Raw genomic sequence first — 19716 nt, 5'->3', positions numbered from 1 at the left:
AAAATTCTCAATTTAAAATGAGAGAAAAAGAAAATAATTGGAAAATGGGCAAGGAAGCTGAATAGGTATTTCTCCAAAGATACATGAATGGCCAATATGCACATGAAAAGATGCTCATCATTAGCCATCAGAGGAATGGAAATTAGAACCACAATGGGGTAGCACTTTACAATTCATACATGAGGATGACTAGAATCAAAAACACAAACAGCAGCAAGTGTTGGCAAGGATGTGGAGAAACTGAAACTCCTGTAGACTGCTGCTATGCAGTCCCTGTGGAAAAGAGCCCGGCACTTGCTCAGAAGGTTAAACAGTCACTGTATGACCCAGCAATTTCACTCCTAGGTATATACCCATAAGAACTGAAAATACATAAAACTTGTACACAAATTGTTCATAGCAGCATCATTCATAATGGCCCAAAAGTGTAAACAATGCAAATATCCATCAACTGATAAACGGGTAAACAAAATGTGATATATTTCACACAATGGAATGGCCATAAAAAGAAATGTAGTACTGACACATTCTACAACATGGATGAACCTTGAAAATACGCTAAGTGAAAGAAGTCACAAAAGACCACATATTATATAATCTCATTTATATGAAATGTCCACATTTCTTATGGCACATCCATAAGAGGCAGAAAGTAGATGAGTGGCCACCCAGGGCTGGAGTGATGGTGGTGGTGGTTTCATTTCAGGATTTCTTTTGTGATTAATGAAAATGTTCTCAAATTGATTGTGGTAATGGCTTGCCCAACTCTGTGAATATACTAAAACCATTAAACGGTATACTTTAAATGGGAGAGTTTATGGCATGTGAGTATCTCAATGAAGCCCCCTTTGGTTTTTAATCCTCTAAGTTCACCATAAACTGCATCTGCAATACTAGGCACTTATTAAAGTTTACTTTAAACCAAATGGATTTTTCTTATCACTGCCTAATAGTTGTTAGGATTCTAAAAATTCTGTAGCATTTGCATTGTAATTTGTTAATATCCTTCAAAGAGATGACTTTAAATTACTTTTAAATTATGTACTAAAATGTGGAATACTAATAGATATAATGCTAAGACTTTCAGTAAAGGGATGTCTGAAAATCCATATATGGCATCATCATCTATCTACTTAATAAAAAAACCTAAGTATTGTTCTTATTTTCTCCTATCTTCATTCCTTGTATCCATTTCATGAGCAGGAAGCCCTGTTTATAAACTTCATAAGGATAGGATTTCCTGTTTGTTCACTATGGTATCCCCGGTGCACAGAATACTACCTGTCATACAGAAGATGCTCAATTAATATTTGTTGAATAAATAAATGAATGCATGCTCTATTTGGAATTAGCACCTTTAAAAGAAAAATTTTAAATTTCACTTGATAATTTCCTAATATTTGTAAATTTTTAAAAAAATGTAGATGATAGCACTTTTATTTGCCATTCCAATTGCAGAAACATATGAAGGCTAAATTATCAAGGGACACAGGTATGCTATGCTGCCAAAATATGTAGAACATAACTTTATTCAAGTTTGCTCTTGTTACTTGATCCATGAATATTTAAAAGATACTTTATTTTATAAAAACTTAATCTGTAAGTAATGGATTGATCATAACAGAGGGCTTAACCTGGAATACATGGATAGGCTTAGAGGCCCATGAGCCCCTAAAATTGTATGCAAAGTCTAACATGTATTTAACATGTTGCATGTGTATCTTTTTGGTGAGAGTTCATAGTTTACCAAAGAAGTCTATGACCCAAGAAAGGTTAAAAAATTACTTAACTAGAAACAGTCACAAAGTTTTTTAAACATGAATTTGTACAATAAAATAATATCCAACAGCTCCATCTATGGGTAAATCATTATCACCTAGCAGAACTAGTGACAACCACCAGAGATCAGTGCATCTTATGAATGCTTGTGTTTAAATCTTCAGTGTCACTTTAGTGGGAATTTATTAACTATAGTATCACAGCTTTTTTCCCCCCAGATGTAGATGCAAAAATTAGGAGACTGTTGATGAATTCTACTTACAGTACTTCAGCACCAAAAAAAACTGGGCAGTTATGCTGATAAATGTATGTACAGTTCAACATTTGTCAGTCTTAAAATGCTTATTTATAGTGAAATCTATATAAAACCGTTAAAAACTTTTCTATTTACATTTTTAAAAATGAAAAGTATAGTTTCCTTTGCCACAACTTGTCAAAACTCTTACCCTCCCACACCCTTACCCCTTTCACTCTACTTGTGACAGACAGTGATCACAAGACCAAAACATATTGCTTAAACAAACTGTGTCCTAAAAAGATAGAAGGCTTAAAAACATTACATTTAGAACTGTAAATGAACTTTTTATACATTTCAAAGGGGCTTAAACAAAAGTATGTAAAAGTTATTGTCAAAGTCTCAGTCCAATGTGAATGTGCAATTTCAATGTTAAGAAAGCATCATATGAACGAATAATTTGTTTTCTTAACATGACCAAACATTTCCTTTAGGTCTGAAAACGTTTCTTTTCCTCTGCTTTGCAATGAAACATTTTTTAGTAAGTTTTCTTAAAGGAAGAGGGAAAGTGGGGAGACGACGACAGTGGAAAGCGTAGGCAATCCTGGTTTACAAGAAATTTGTCAGAAGGAGTACGGCCTGCTTTGAAATGTTTACACTTAAATAAATAGAAGGCAAGTGTGCTGCTTAGAGCACAAAGGAACAATACAATAAATTAGCACACAACTGATAAGAATGCACAAGCCACCCAAAAAGTACCTCCCACTGGTTAGGGATCTGATTTCTACCATACAACAAGGATTCTTTAATGCCAGTATTATTCTAGGTGTTTATAAACTATGAACTGAGCAAATGTAAAATTTTAACCAATTCAACACTTCCAGGGATTTGCAAAAACATACAAGTTTTTAAAAAACTTTTCCTGACACATCATTTCAAAATACAACTATTCACATTCTCCTTTTAGATGGTATTTTGCTCAGTAGAAACCAGTTGAGAAACATTCACAGGAAGTCTCTTTCCACTGCAAGACAAAACTTTTTCACCGGCCATGATCCAACAGAGAAAGAAGACCAGGTCTTAAGTCACTGTAAATGTGCAGCTTTTTTTTTTCTTTTTCATTTTTTTTTAAAAAAGTACATTCCCCTGTGAGTTTTATCTTGTTTTAAAAAGCTGCTCCTGCAGCAACATCTTGTTGAAACACTGCTGTTTTAGGGTCCACAGCCTAAGTACGGGCAAAGTGCTCTTTTTAGTCATCAAAATACAAGGGTTTCCCTGGACACTTGGTAACCAAGCAGGTTTTAAAGTGCACTATTGTGTCCAAACACTAGGACCGTTCAGCAGAGCTCTGAGAAGGGCTGGGTTCAGTTCCATCCTCTGTGCTACTGTCTATGTCCTGCTCCATTGCTGTCTCCTCATCATCCAGCTGTTGACTAGTGAAGTTGTTTAGCTCAAGAAGCCCACTGGGCTCCACCACCACATTGGAGCTGGAGTGACAAGGAATGGCATACTGAGGAATAGCCTGGAAGAGAAGACACAGGAAAATCTTTATGGTAAGAAAAGGTAGCAGAATAACTTCCCCAACAATACCAAGAAAAAAAAAAAAAAGAAAACTGACATTTTTTGGACAACTGGACAACTACTACATGCCAGGCACTGTGCAAGGTGCTTTCACACATCACATTCTACTAAATCCCATCATATTCTGCTAAATCCCTGTGACAACACTATAAGAAAATTATTATTCCCATTTACAAATGAGGAAACTGAGAAGGTAGATGACTTAACCAAAGTCACACAGTTGGTCAGGGTTAATGCCAAGATTCAAATCCAAATCTTGTACAACTGAAAGCAATCTTTCCACTCCTTTATGGTGCCTCTTCTAACAAAGGAGGCTCAAATCTATTGCCTAATTCAAGAGAAGAACTTTGAATGAAGCTTTCATTTGATTATTAAGCAAATGTAAATGTAAATGTAGCCTAATTTTGCCCTTTATTATCTGCAAGACAAGTACCAGTAGAAGAACACTTGCTGTAGACCTCTGTGTAAGTAAATATCATAGGTACACTGCCTTGTCAGATTCTTTTTCCTCTTTATTAGACATCCTTTAAAAAGGTTTATCAGTTCATGTCATACTCTTGTTTAAAACTCCAAAATTGTTTCCTATTGTACTCACTATACAACCAAACACCCTACCATGGCTACCAGCCTCATGCCAAACTCACTTGTACATTAGTGCTTTTGTACTAGTCCTTCCTCTCTTCCTGGAATATTCTTCCTCCAAATCATGGCATGGTTGGCTCTGTCCCGTCATCTGCAACTTGGTTCAAATGCTTGGAAAAGCTTTCCTTCCATGACCACCAACCCAAAAGTAGTGGGTTCATCCCACCCCCATCTCTATTACATTCTGTTACATTTTTGTTCATTGCATTTATCATCTGTTAAATTGTTTCTTACTCTTAAAATGTAAGCTCCAAGAGAACGTGGACAGAGCACAGATCCTGACTATCTTATTCATTGCTAGATGCCCAGAGCTTTGAACAAGGCCTGGAACACAGCAAGAGGCTCAATAAACACTTGATGAATAAATACACATTTTTAACATTAAAAACCCCAGAGCAAAGTTGAATATCAGCACTTTGCAAATATACCTGACCAAAATAACCCTTTACTGGGGAAAATATAAATTACACTATCAAGAAAATAATGCAAGATGCCTACGCATTGGTTCTGGAGTCACGAAGTTCTGTTTGTTTGTTTCTGCTCCTTTTTTCCACATACCTGATAATTGTGTAAGACTATTAGACAAGGTCAAGAGGCCTGGATTTTAGTTCAGCTTTGTCTCTGGCTTGCTGTGGGCCTCTGAGTAAGTCACTTTACTTCTTTGAGCCCCAAATTAATCTTGTGTAAAATAAGATAGTTGGAGGATACACTGTGAAGATCGTTGCAGTTCTAAAAGTCTATGAATTCCACATATATAGACTCTTTTATAATAGAAGATACATCTTGTTTACTTCCCTATTCTCAGCACTTAGCACTGTGCCTGGAACACAGTAGTTAAACATACATGTGGAATAAATGAATGAATGAACGAATCAACCAATGAATAAAATACAGACTGTCCACAAAGAGCAATGTTTTTGATTCAAAGCATTTAATATCAAACATGTTGAATTTTTATAGAGCATTCTTCTAGAATCAAAGCACTTTACAGACTCAGCAAATCAATACTTCAGATCAAAGCTAAACATAACTAATAAGACCTGAAAATGCTCTAACAATATATTAATGATGAGTATAATAATAGGAGCTATCTTTATTGAGCATTGCTCTACACAGACACTTGACTAGGTGCTTTATATACATTTTCTCACTTAATCCTCAAAACAACCCTCTGAAGTAGATGTTAATGCTTCCACTCCATAGGTAAAGAAAGAGAGATATATAGGTTAGTTTAGTTGCCCAAACCCACAGTGCTGTTACATAGTGGATACAGGTAGAAATCACATCTAGGGATCTCTGACTCCAAAAGTTTGGTTGTTAATCACTCTGCTGTCCTTACCTCTGACATAGCACACCTAGCACACGGGACATGCTAAAAGCCGGCTGCGAATTCTGTAAAGAACCTATCCATTAACTATTATCCTTGATACATGAAGCAAATTACATTTTCACTCCTGTTTATAAAGTGCAGAAAAATAATTCCCAAATAAGCTGTTCAAAATGATTTTTAATTTAATGAGTATAGGAATCTAAGCCCCCAGTAGGCATGATAATTTTGGTAAAAACAGTAATAGTTACCATCTGTTAGACAACAACTATGAGCCACATACTGTGCTAGGTGCTTGATTTTGTGTAATCCTTGTATCAATCCTGTAAAGTAGGCATTACTGATTCCCATTTTACTGATGAGAAATCCAAGGCAAAATGACGTTAAGTAGCCTTGCCCAAAATCATACAATGAATGGCAAAGCCAGAAAACCATTCCTTTTCCACCACACCTTACCTCTTCAGGGGAAAATACAAAAAAATCACAAATCCTTTTGTCAGGAAATATTTACTTCATTTACATTTGTTTTTACAAAGGGAAACAAATTATTTTAATAATTCAATGGCCATTTCTACTTGCCTTTAAGCACTTCCTCTATATTTAATTCTACCTTAATTGGTTTAACATTGTCAATTTGCATTCTCCCATAGCTTGGGATCATGGCAAAGAGAAAGTTTACCATAATGAATTGATGGTAAATCCTAGTCTACTCACATTTCAATAAATCCAAATTCTCAATTAACTAAAATGTGCTATTCTGATACCTTCCAAGCTATATATCTGTTTAGCAAAGAATGACAAATGTCAAGAAAACAACCTGATACCTTGCAAGGAGAGAGGGAGATAAAATACAACTTCTAAGGGGTAGCCTGGACTCAGTAATTCTTTAGTCTTGACCTATTATGCATGACAAGAGATGATTTTTAGAATCAAGGGAATGTGAGATACCATCTATTATCAATGAATAATTCTATTGTGTTAATTAGCCTGTACTTACCAAGGCATGACAGAAACCAAACAAGATTTTTTAATAACAATGATTGAATTAAACAGTAATGTTCATGGTTAGTCCCAAATTAAATATAAACATTATTTTAAAATATCACCTTAGAACATGTCTCTCCAGACATTGCAGTTGAGGTTTGATTGTCCTGAGTCATAAATTTGGATCAAGAACAAGAACTGTTTTTCCAAGAAAAGGGTCCCCCAAATTAACTTGAAACAGAAGTGCAATCCAGTTACATTCCAGAATTTTTTGAGCAAAAATTGAGGAATACAAACTTTGAACCCAGAAACTTCCTATCTTCTGGGTTGACTTAATGAGTGAACACATTGGCAAGTATAGCTTGTATCTTACAAAATCAAACTGACACATGGGCTCTTTATTGCCTTTACAGTGTGCTGGGTGACAATGTCCATCAATTTTCTGATCCTCTTCCAGAAAATAAATAAATTTGTATTTTTGTAATAGGTGTTAAACCAAATTTGTCAAACACCATCTCAAAGATAATATCTATGTCTTCCTGCTGTCTTGGCTTGATTCTTCCTGTGACAAGTCAAAAACATATCAAACAAACCCACAACCCCCAAGATGCACAAGATTTCTCATTTTCCTTCCAATTCTTACCTGGATGATAATTTCTGCTGGACTCTCTTCAGCTTTCTTTTGGCCTACATTCTGAATACGCATGAACTGGCCTGTCGCAGGCACCGCTGGTGGATCAATTTTCCTTGTCGTTAGGGAAGAGCCAACAGTGGATGGACTCGAACAGGACTCTCTACATTTCTGTTGCTGGGGAGTGGAATTCGCCATCCCTGCCACCACCATGTGGGTGGAGGGTAATGATCCTGCTTCACCAGTGAGCATGCTAGTGGCAAGAGCCTTCTTTGGGGGATCCACTATCATATGTTCTACATTTGTATCAATCTGAGCTTCCATCAAAGACATTTTCAAAATGTCAGACACTGCTGTCTTCTCAGAGGCCTGAATGGGAGATATGCTTGTAACTGGTGATGTCAGCTTAGGCACAGAACTGCCACCAGTTATCTTTGTAACTGTGGGAGGCTGGCGCCCCTCAAAAGTTATCTTTGTAACAGAGGATCCTTGGGTTATAACTGGCTGCTCCACCTGAAAATAAATTGGGGTTGTGTGTGTTATAGCTACATCTCTTTGAGAAAATCTAATCAAACACCCCAGACAATATGGCAAAAGAAACATTCGTGCGCTATACTAGGAAGACAGTTTTGAAGCTTGCTGTTTTAAAAAGAGGGCTGGATAGGAAGGATCTGGTTACTTTTACAAAACCTAGAGAAAGAGGAGGGGTTGAAAGAACCTTTGTTCAGCCAGCCAAGGTTTATAGCAATAAAGAAAAAAATAGTCTCAGCAGCCTAGTTTTCCTTTGGGGTTTACAGCCCTAAACAGTACACCTTCAACCTGGCTCAAATTATTTCATATAATCTTCTGCTTTTTAAAATAAAAAAGAAGATTTTTTCCAATCTTTTGCTTCATAATACATGTATACAAACATATCCTATATATATGTATTTATAATATATACATACATATACATCACTCCAGAGCCACTGGTTTTGCTAATATAATTTTGCTTTCAATTATCCACCAATAATTCCTCTGTAATCTAGAAGATAAATCTAAAAAATAAATTTAACTAGATGGCTACGATATAAACTACAAAGAAAGATGTTCAATGAAGTTCCTTAAAAGACTGTAGTTTACTTAGCATTATTACCACAGAAATCAGAGTTTACAGGCATGGAAATAAATATTTTATACCAAAAAATAAAAATAATTTAGGGATATCGCTTCTATGCACTGTTGGTCAATGCTGAAGTGATTTCAATAAAAACTGCCTGAAAAATCAAGTTCTGAGTGCTATGCTTTTTTTTCTTCCTACATATTAATGCGTGCATTTCTTCCCTAATGTCAACCTTCTGATGGGGCAAAGTAATACCAGCGTAATGAGGCTTTTGGGTTTCCTCTTGCCAGGAGAAAGCACTGATACCATGATAGGGTCGTGATGTTCTCATTTTTTTTTCCGTGAACAGAGAAGTTTAACTTTGCATGCTATCAATATTCCGTTACCTGGCTTGCCGTCTGTTTCTCTGAAGAAGCTGGGAGCGACATTTGGCTCTGGGGGGTTTGGGGTTGCACGTAGATTTTTGGTTGGTTCGGAGCCTGCTGCAGTTTAGGGAGCTGCTGCGTGGTTTTCACTGCAAGCACCTGTACTACAGTTTGCGGGGGCTGTGCCATTAAGGTAGGAAGCTGCCTGTCTTTGGCCACCATGGGATGCTGTGTGTGCTGTACATCTGGCTTGGGCTGTGCTTGTTCTTGCTGGAGAGGGGTGAGTTTTTGATGCCTGATGGAAAGCTGGGGCATTTGCGGGAGTTTGTGCTGGAGCTGGTCTGCCTGCAGGTGGATGGTCTGCTTCTGTTTAGTCTGGAAGCACTGCAGAGTTTTCACTTGCAGCTGAGTCTGTTCCAGCGGGGGCTGGCTAAGTTTCTGCTGTTTAGCTGACTGTGACTGAGTCAGGGCAGATCGGTAAAACAGACCTGTCTGAGGGTCTAAAGTGTCCATCTCTTCAACCTCGCCCTCCTCAGTTCCAAGTTCCTCGCTGTGTTTGGTAAAAGCAGTGTGACTGCTTAATGCCTAAGTAAAAAAGGCACAAAGTAAGAATGAAATAAGAAAAACATCTACATTGCTACATTTTCCTCTTAACTGAAAAAGACTTACGAGATTCACTCAAAAATTTTCAGAAGAACCTAGAAAGGCCAAGAAACCTCAAGGAGCTTTCTACTGCAACTTGCAATTTCAACTCTCAGACGTAAGTGCTTCGAAAACTGGTCTACTTACTACTATGAGAAAAGTCTTAGAGGGTCCAGAACTTACAGATTAGAAGAATAAGATGGCCCTGCAAGCACAACCAAACACGGAAAAAGAAGAGAAAGGCTCCCTGGCTCAGGAAACAGCCGTCCGGCCTATTCATGATGTTAACCTCTCTAAAAGCGGTAACCAAGCCATGAGGTCCCGAGAAAAGCCAAGGTTCAGAGAAGCCCACCGTGGCTATGTGTAGGTCCAGTGCTCTCTGGAAGGTCAGGGAGATTGTCTGAGACCTGTGCCTGTCCCAGTCCCCACAGAGAGCCCCCTGCATGGATGAAGATCATTCTTCAGGCTTCCCCAAGGTCTGCATGAAGCACCTCTCGACTAGCATTCCTCGCCCCTTTGCTCAGATCCCAGAGCCCTGGCTCCCAGGACGGAAGGAGACTGAGGAGGGGACAAGAGCATTCCTGCCAGTAGAAAGGCAAAGTGCCCAGTGTCAGTGGTAAGTGTTGTGAGGAGGCATCATCTTGAGTGACATGGTTAGGGCCAGCCTGTCAGACCTTTCTAGGTGTCCGGAGAAAGGTCAATGTCAGGAGCTGCCAGGTGAGGGCCGGACTCCAGGCTGAGAGCTGCTGCTCAACAAAACCTCCAGCCAGTTGGCTTCCCTCAATGACATAGCAAGATCCACCCTATCCCCATCCTCCCTACTGCCTTATCATATGCTACACTTAAATCCTAAACTATAAAATTTTGAGATTCAGTTGTGACTCTCCCCTATACCATAATGACTTTGCACATACAGGCTTTCAATTCAACATTCTCCGTTGCCTTTCTTTCCAGTAGTTTGCCTACAGTTAGATTCATCATCATGTAAGTGATGGTGACTTATGTGACTACTAATGATAAGTCATGCTTTAATCTGATATCCATGATATAACTATTTAACAGAGGCAGTTCACTTTGGGTTTAAATCGTGGCTCTGCCACCTGGAGCAAGTTTCTTACTTTCTTACTGAAGTGAGCATAAAAGTTTCCTCACTTGTAAAAGAGGGATAACACACCCACCTTGCAAGATCATAGTAAGAATCAAACAATTTACTTAAAGCTCAAAGCACAGTATCTGACACAAAATCAACCTATTAACATATTTTTCCTTTTCCCCATTACCCTTAATACCAGATGTCCTGTTTTACATTAGATTTATATTCTCAACTTTCTGTTGCACCTCTTCCTCTGTAATTGACCATGTATAGTTAAAAAAAATCAAATATTTATTTTCTTCCTTATTCATAATGTTACTATGAGGATTCATTATAAAAGCAAAAAAAAAAAACAAAAAAAACAAAAAACGAAAAACAAACTACAAACCCAGCAGCAAACAGCTAAACAAACCAAATGTTATTTCATTTGAAAATCTTATTTACCTCAGTGATACATTCTTCCACAGTAAAATACACAAAAACAGTGACCAATTCTGATGTCATTAGATTCATCTAGACATTCTCACCCTTTTGAAATGGTAAGAGTTCACAGATTTAAGAATACTGTTTCAGAATTATTTTTTGGTGTTAAGACTCTTAATTCATTTCCTCTACTCATTTCTTAGAAAAGAATTACACACTCTACATTCCAATTATTTCTCTTCTTAAAATACAAGATGACACTGAATCTTATTTCAAGCATGGGCAGTTACAGAAGATAGGAAGAAAAAGAAGAGATACAACCTGCTGCATAATGTGGGTGATTGCTCCAGGGGAAGATGCTGGGATGGACTTCACCACCACCGAAGTCTGTGTTGCGGTCTGTGACTGAGCCACATGCTGGAGCAGGGTCCGCTGGGGCTGGGAAGGCTGTTGGGGCTGGGAGCGATGGCTGACTGAAAATAGAGGAGGTGATGATATTTCTCCAGAAATCACCACAGCATCTGTAACCAGTAGTCATTTTAAACAAATGTCTGTGAGCTTGTATCACAGAAAGAAAGTGTAGTATTGTGAACTAGGAGGCAGAAGACCACAGTCTGCCCATCTATGAGCTGTGTGACTCTAAGAAAGTCTCTTATCTTCTCTGAGACTGTTTCCTCATCTGCAAAATGGGAATAACAGAGCTATTATAAGGATGAGATGAGAAATGTATATGGAAGCACTGTGAAAACTCTTATCACAAAGGAGGAACAAACCCTTAAAGTTGCATCCTCCCATGAGCTGTACTCACTTTCTCCAATGACTTTCATCCCATTAAGGTAACAAAGCAGTAATCAATTTCTGTAATCCCAAAATAATATCTTTAAGGAAAGTAAGGCAATACACATTCTTTAATCTCTTGGTCTCAGTTCGACATGCAATAAAAATATTAGCAGCATTCACTCCTTTGTATTAAGTGATTCTGTCTCACAACCTTACGGTTCCTAAAAATCTAAAGGTCTGGGTGATAATGCAGAAAATAAACTGAATCAAGAATCACGCTTGGATCCTGTCCTGTTCTACCATCAAACAGCCAAGTGAATTTGAAGAGGTCACTCATCCTCTATTAGCCTCTAAAACTTAAGAGGTTTTGTTTTGTTTGATTGATTTTATTTTAATGGGATAATAAAAGCTTGCTGTTTCTACCTAGAAGAGGACCAAATGAAGTAACAGACTGAAAAATTGTCCTTAAACTATAAAGTACTAAACAAATAAAAAGAGTTAACAAAATAATAGAAAAATCTGTTCTATCATCTCAAATTTAGCTCACCTGGCACAAATGGGTAAGATTGCAGTATAGGAAACATCCCTGCTTCTTATTCTATTGCTACAAAGGTCCCATGAAGTAACCAATCTATCAAATTTTACCAGCTTCAACTTTTTATTCATTTGTTTAATTATTTTGGAGACTCAGTCTTGCTCTGTTACCCAGGCTGGAGTGCAATGGCACAATCTCTGTTCACTGCAACTTCCGCCTGCCAGGTTCAAGTTACTTTCATGCCTCAGCCTCCTGAATAGCTGGGATTACATGTGTGCACCACCACGCCAGGCTAATTTTTGTATTTTTTAGTAGAGTCAGGGTTTTGCCATGATGGCCAAGCTGGTCTTGAAATCCTGGCCTCAAGTGATCCACCCACCTCGGCCTCCGAAAGTGCTGGGATTACAGGCATGAGCCACCACACTCGGCCTCAACTTCAACTTTTTACACAGTCCACAGAGCTTTAAAAATGCATATGATTACTGGGAAACTAACCCTTTGAATGAGAAACAGATAAAAATACAATATATCTGTAAATTAGCTAAGGCTTTTGTGATTATTGAAACTCTCTCAATAACCCATGATTCTAATGTTCATATACCCCGATCTGTAATTTCAAATAGCACTGACTTCCTGTTTAGAAAAGTCATAGTGGGGTGTTCAAGAGTAAGATGATCACTATGGAAATCAATGTAAAAATGCCATTTATGTATTATAAGGATTAACTTTAAAACTATCCAGTGAAATATAAATAGGCCTTATTTATTTTTTTATGACACATTCTATCTATATTCACAAATGCAGTGTTTCTATTGTTGCTATACATATATCTACATGTGATTTGAGATTATAGGCAGCATCACCAGTATTCTTTTATAAATGTTCTGTAGTATCTTACAATATTTCACAGTATGCTTTGTATGCACGTTAAATTACGTGAGTTAATAAAATCTTCCATATGTGCTCAACATAACCGAAAAAAGGATAGTCAAGATTTACACTAAAACAACAATGACTGAAGTAATTTACAATATGACTGAGTAGAAAAAACAAATTATAATATTAAAATTAAGCAAATTAATATTTTTTAAATGAAAGCATCATTAATGAATGACATGTGAAAATAAAAAATACATTTCAGATGAAATTATCAAATTATATGGAACACTTCTACCACCCATATTAATCTTCATAATTATTACATTAAGCATTTTTTTATTAAGAAGTGAAATGGATTTTAAAAAGATCAACTAAGTCTATTTAAAAATAATTCTCCTTCAGCTATAAATTACTTCACGGTAATTCTCCAGAGTTCAGGAAAATTAGAGAGAACTAGTACCCACTGCAGAATGATACAAAGGGCAGGCCAAGCAGCTGGCTTTTAAGTCAAAGAAAATGCTCAATATGGCTGTGGATATCATGGGTGGAGATTATGGAAGAAGGTCACAGAATAAACCCTTGGAAAATAGCTGAAGTGACCTTAACTGGGCCATATAAACACCATAAAGCAGTCATTTTTATTATTTTAAAGAACTCTTTTTTCCACTGTCAAAATGCTCATTTCTGAGAAAGAATTCCACTATTCTACAAAAGAAAAATCTCTCTTCCTTTCACTAAGTGGAGCTTACCTTTCCTCTACCAGATGAGAGTAGAGCGCATCCATTTAAGCGGTTCCCCCCAAAACAATCATCTTTTACCTTCAGTGATACTACAAATGGATGCACACCACTTACCTAGAAGGGGAAAAGCAACCTCTGTCCCCTCATCAGTGCGTTCTGAAAGGATAAGTAAGGGAAGAAATCATAGTCTTTTCATCTGTTCACCATGCAAGAATCTAGTCTACCCCCAGAGGTTATCTATGTTCCCCAGAATACTGGCCTCTGCTTTAATTAGCTTTCTGCTAAATATCTCTAAAGAAAGATTCTAGATGGCTTTCCATATCTTACCTGGATTTTCCCCTTTGGCAATTTTAACCCATTAGTCTTAATAATATTATCGCCTAAAATGATGCCAAAGAATTCCTTTTCTTTTTGGTATTTATGTCCTTCAAATATCTGTAAGTTTATGTTCTCCTTTAACCACTGCTAAAGAAAACTTAAGAAAGGAGTCCTCTACATATTGCCTCATAAGTCATCTCTCTTAAACCCTTTAATTATTCACATTACTGCTCTCTGAACTATTTCAAATTTCAAAGTAATAAAGTGTTCAAAAGAGAAAGCAGTATTCCAGGTGTCATCTAATCAGAATAGGAGAGAAACAATCTATCTTGTTTTATTTCTCTATATATGCCATCTAAAAATCTCAGTGTTTTGCTGCCAGACCACATTTTAAACAAATAGCTAATCTGCTTTCCACCAGAACTTGTAAGTATTTACATGGATTTAAGGGTTTTTTGGCTTGTTTTTGTTTTTATTTTGAGACAGAGTCTCCCTCTGACACCCAGTCTGGAGTGCAGTGGCATAGTCTCAGCTCACTGCAACCTCCGCCTCCCGGATTCAAGGGATTCTTGTGCCTCAGCCTCCCGAGTAGCTGGGACTACAGGCAAGTGCCACCACACCTGGCTAATTTTTGTAGTTTTAGTAAAGACGGGGTTTCGCTATGTTGGCCAGGCTGGTTTCAAACTCCTGACCTCAAGCAATCTGCCCGCCTCGGCCTCCCAAAATGCTGGGATCACAGGCGTGAGCCACTGCATCTGGCTAAGGTTTTCTACTTTTTGAAAAATATTAAAAGGACAGTATTTTATTTCTTCTTTCCCCCTTGACCCACCTTCCCACAAAACTAAAAACTCTAGATGCATAAAAATACTTATTCTAGGCCAGGCGCAGTGGCTCATGCCTGTAATTCCAGCACTTTGGGAGGCCAAGGTGGACGGATCTCTTGAGCCCAGGAATTCAAGACCAGCCCAGGCAACATGGCGAAATCCCATCTCTACTAAAAATATAAAAAATTAACCAGGCATAGTGGCACACACCTGTAGTCCCAGCTACTCAGGAGGCTGAGGCAGGAGGATCACCTGAGCCCAGGAAGTTGAGGCTGCAGTGAGTCATGATCGCGCCACTGCACTCCAGCCTGAGCGATGGGCGTGAGACCCTGTCTCAAAACAAACAAACAAACAAAAAACAAACAAAACTCATTCTTAGACAAAAGATATTTTATCCTCTCCCTACAACTGTTGCTGTATATTCACAGTTGTTATTTATAGCTGACTTGTAGTTTTATATTACCTACAAACTTCATAACATCCTATTTTTTTTCCTAGTCATTAAAGACAGGGTAAATCCCAAGGATGGTGTGAATTTGCTCTGAAAACAAAGAGGAAAAAGCTAAAAATATAAAGAATATATTCTCCCCCACACATTCATCCCATGAAATCCAGGAAGGTAGTTCTCCTACCTTAATACTACGTTTTAAGAGGACACCTACCAGTAGTGATGTATTCAGCTACTAGTTCTGACTCTACCACAGCAATTGATGGACTCTCAGGAGAATGTCTCTTTTCCTGGGTCATCTGAATAGGCACTGCCATTTGACTCAGGTCAATAGTGGGTTGTCTTGGTTTAGATTCCAATTTTTCCTTTACTGCATAAAAAAGTCAGGGGAAAAGTTAACTTTTATTACAAACAAGTACCAAAACCAGAGTTGTCCACAGGAATAATGAACCAGACCTCTGGGGTGCCACACTGGCAGTGACTAAGTAGACAGTGAATTGAAAAGAAAAAAGCAGATTGCTATGTATGGCTGTTTAGTGCACAACTTGCATAACCATACTCAGCAGCCTAGTAAGAAGGACTTACATACAATAACACAAAAATCATCTCCTTTTTATCTCTAAGCCAAACAACTGAATTTTTATCTTGTACACTCTCCTTAAGGTATTTCCTATACCCTTCTTCAAGGTATTCCCTGTGATCTTGAGTTCATCAACCTAAAAACAGAGGGTGAATAAGCAGTACATAACATGATTTGCTCTAGGACACATCTACCCAGAATAGCACAACACAGTGACCAGTTTAATTTGAGCTATTAAAAATTCAAGATATCTCCAAAGGAATGTTACAATGTCTTCAACAACTTTTAAAGAATAAAAATTGTCATTGTTAGAAAAAAATGGCTTCTTTGTTTCTAGAAAAATGTCTGATATAACAGTCTGGAATCAAGAATGATTTCCATTAATAGATTCACTTTCTACCTTGTTATCAACTTTTCTACAAAATCTATGCGTTCAAAGTCCCCACCTCTATAAGGCATTAAGAGAAATGGCTCAGCATGTCAACGACAAAGAACCGAAGAAATCCCTAAGGTCAAAAATAACACCGACAGAAGGATTAACCAAAGACTTACATTAAATGCTAGTAATCTTTGGATCAAACAAGGTGGAAGTTACAATAAACAGTAACCAGTAACTAAGTCCACTGAATGTTCATACCCACTGAGTACATAACCTGACAAAAATCAAAACAATTAAACAAAATAAGTAAAACAACAACAACAACAACAACAAAAATACAAAAGTCACCCTACAAGTAGAGAGGACATTGAACTAGGAACCAAAAGATGAGTCTCACTCTGCCACTAATCAACTGGATAACCTCTCTAGATCTCAGTTTACTTATCCATAAAATGAAAGGTTTGGATGACATAATTGCTAAGGTCATTTAAATACTCTGAAAATCTTTGACCTATTATAAAGGAAAAGTCAGTATAACTTTCACAGGTTTGTTCTAGAGTTTATCAAAGATATTTAGTAATTAGAAATACTTATAGGATCTAGTTATATGAGGACAACTTTGCATGACAGCTCAAGTGGCTAATCTATACTATTCAAAGAAATAAGTCTGAAGATAAAATTAAAACAAATCAGAATGTTAGCAAGGGCCACTAAAGGTGTTTTGTGCTCTACCAATATCAAGGAGGATGGCAAGGCCCTTCAATCTGCCTCCTGCTATTCTTCAATGCAACTGGCAACTGTGCTGTATCTAGCCTTGTGCTTAGAAGTGATAGAACTACTCCTTTCTAGTGCTAAGGAACAATAGGACTGTCCATTTTAAGCAAGAGACAAGACAGAGCTGTCAATTTTTTTTCTCTTTTCTACAGATAGTCCATCTGTACTTCAATATTCCTGTGCACATCTTACTGAACTAACAAGTAAACCAGACTGTACCAATGATTATAGACAAGTCCAGAGGGGGGAAATGTGCTCAAATAATAGCAATAATAATAATAAATAATAGTAATAATAATAACAGTGGTAGTATTTTAGCACAACCCGTCTCTAGAGAAAACATGCTTCATTCAATTGAGCATGTGAATTCATACCTGTTGTCTGTTGGAGTTCTAACAGAGCTTTGATTGTTGAAGTAGCTGATTGTGATTCACTGGATACATCCTGATAAATTATGGTAGGGCTAGTCTCCATTGCAATCTCATGTTCTGACCAATCCTGACGCCGGGAAGCAATTACATGAACTACAGGCTGGGAATCTGTTTTATATTAGTTAAAAAAAAACAAACCCTATAAACAAAGTTTCTCTTAAAAAAAAAAAAAAAACAATTTTTTTGTCTGTTTGCTTATCTTTCTATTTATTGTAAACTTCATGCTTTATCTCCCCAAGAAGACTATAAGCCCCTAGAAGGCATAATGTCTTTCACTTCTGAATTCACTTATTCATTCACTCATTCATTGATTTCACAACAAACTGGACACTTATGTGCCAGAATCTAGATATGGCATTGAAGATATAAAGGAGCTCACAGAATAATCAGAGGATGCTCAAGAAGCACATAGTCTGGTTGGGGAGACGGACATGTAAAAAGACAAATTACAATTCAATGTGATAATTGCTATTATAAATAGATACGCATATGTGTAGGTGAGTGCATGTTTGTGTATAGTAAGAACAAAATGCTGTAGGAGTCTTATTTTCTCCAATGCATCTGAAAATACGTGTTGTATTACAGCCTGAGCATTCTGTCAACACTTATTGGATGGCTGAATTACTGAAGGAAATCCTGTTCACTGCCAGCAAGAAAAGACAGATGATCTAGAACCAGCATGATATAACAGGACAAGTGTAACATCTGGAGCTCAAAGTCTTGGATTATAGCCCCAACTACATCAATTATTAGCAAGTTGATTCTTTGGGTCTTAGTTTCGCTACCTCTAAAATGGGAATAAAATTATCTCTCTTCCTCATAGAATTTCTGAGTATGCAATGAAATGATACATGGAAATGAGCTTTATAAACTATGAAGGCCAACAGAAATGTTATTATTGTTGCTATTGTAGCTTGGAAGTTCTCAATTCTAAGACCCTTTGTTAGTTTCAAAATAAATTACAGCCCTAATCCAAGGCTTATTATATTCATGCTATACAGGTACACATATAAATACTAAATGTGCATCAAATCAAGCAACAAGTTATTTTTTTAGTTTTCCACCTATAAAATAAGCAAGTTGGACTAGACTATTACAAACTTCCTAAACTCCTTTGTCCAAGACACCATAGAGGAAATTGTGGAGGATATAAAGGCATGATTCCTTCTTCTAAATTCAGATTATAATGGGGGAAACATCAAATAAAGATATATGGCTTTGTAGCTTAGGGCAAATATCAAATGATTAGGGCAAACAAGACAAATAGAAAGTAAGAGGCTGCTTTGAATTGGGGTGGTCAGTGAAAGCATCACAGAAGAATGAAAAGAATTCAAGTAGTCCCCAAAAGAAGAATAAACATAATAAACGTTTAAACCTCTATGAACCTTATATTTTTTAAAGCCACAAAGTTGTTGAAAAATGTTGGGGCAAAGGGAACAACTCTTCCAACAAAACAGCCTTCCTGAAAAAAACAAAATCAATATACAATAGATCTAGAATTTTTAATTACCATGAACAAACTATATTTTCCTCCCCAAAACACCAGGTAGAATATATGCCACACTAAAGATATATAATTTTCCATTAAACTTCCCCAGAAATACAGAAGACTGGATGCTATCCTGCAATACCAAATGCCATATGAAGCACAGAGCAGCTTTTATTCATTTTAAGTAGATATGTAGAATTTAAACTTAAGAGAATTGATTATATTATGAAACCATTCCTTTTATATAACTTAAGCTCTCAAACTTAAGAAATTTTCATAATGATATAGGCAAAGAATGACTTTGCAACCCAACCCTGCAAGACACACTGAATATCCACAAAAGGCAGGGATTGTGTTTATAGAAATAAGGTAGAAAGAGATTAGGAAAAAGGAAAAACAAATTTCCACAGGAGAGCATCTATCAAAGACCATTATCCCAAACAGCACCTTGTAGGTACTAGAGAGATTGCTACATCTCTTTCTGTCTATACTCAGAAAGAGCAGCTGACCATCATAAGTATCACTGTAGCAACCCTGTGACACAAGATGAGTGTGTGAACCTATGTGAGAACCCATCTTTAAATGATTGTCTCTCCTACTTTTGGCTTATGCTTAGACCTAAATGAAGCTACTGTCTATCAAGTCACGGAACGCAATGACTAGGAAATCAGGAGCTTGCACCAGTAACATGTGCTTATGCAGTGTGTGTTCATCTAGACTTCCTGTGTCTCTTGC

The 19716-nt window shown here is 37.2% G+C and overlaps 1 protein-coding gene across 15 annotated transcripts in view; it reads right to left on the bottom strand.

Moving 5' to 3' along the window:
- Positions 1 to 1421: 1421 nt before the first annotated feature.
- EMSY (EMSY transcriptional repressor, BRCA2 interacting) overlaps positions 1422 to 19716 on the bottom strand; it is a 110549-nt gene continuing 92254 nt past the window's right edge. For 6 of the 15 annotated variants that reach the window (XM_019037534.4, XM_055356841.2, XM_055356846.2 and 3 more), the window contains 7 exons: positions 17436 to 17600; positions 15543 to 15698; positions 13853 to 13894; positions 11126 to 11277; positions 8668 to 9231; positions 7192 to 7692; positions 1422 to 3536 (listed from right to left, as the gene is read on the bottom strand). In XM_019037534.4, coding sequence (XP_018893079.3) covers positions 3342 to 3536; positions 7192 to 7692; positions 8668 to 9231; positions 11126 to 11277; positions 13853 to 13894; positions 15543 to 15698; positions 17436 to 17600 — 1775 coding nt within the window. In that variant the 3' untranslated portion in view covers positions 1422 to 3341. Of the gene's footprint in view, positions 3537 to 6388; positions 6462 to 7191; positions 7693 to 8667; positions 9232 to 11125; positions 11278 to 13852; positions 13895 to 15542; positions 15699 to 17435; positions 17601 to 19716 lie in introns of all 15 variants that reach the window. The other 9 variants (XM_019037536.4, XM_055356848.2, XM_063693391.1 and 6 more) reach the window with 3 other exon arrangements.

This window comes from Gorilla gorilla, chromosome 9, assembly GCF_029281585.2.
Source record: "Gorilla gorilla gorilla isolate KB3781 chromosome 9, NHGRI_mGorGor1-v2.1_pri, whole genome shotgun sequence".
NCBI lineage: Eukaryota > Metazoa > Chordata > Mammalia > Primates > Hominidae > Gorilla > Gorilla gorilla.
Note: the sequence above shows the minus strand (reverse complement) of the source record. Positions and strands in the feature narration are given on the sequence as shown.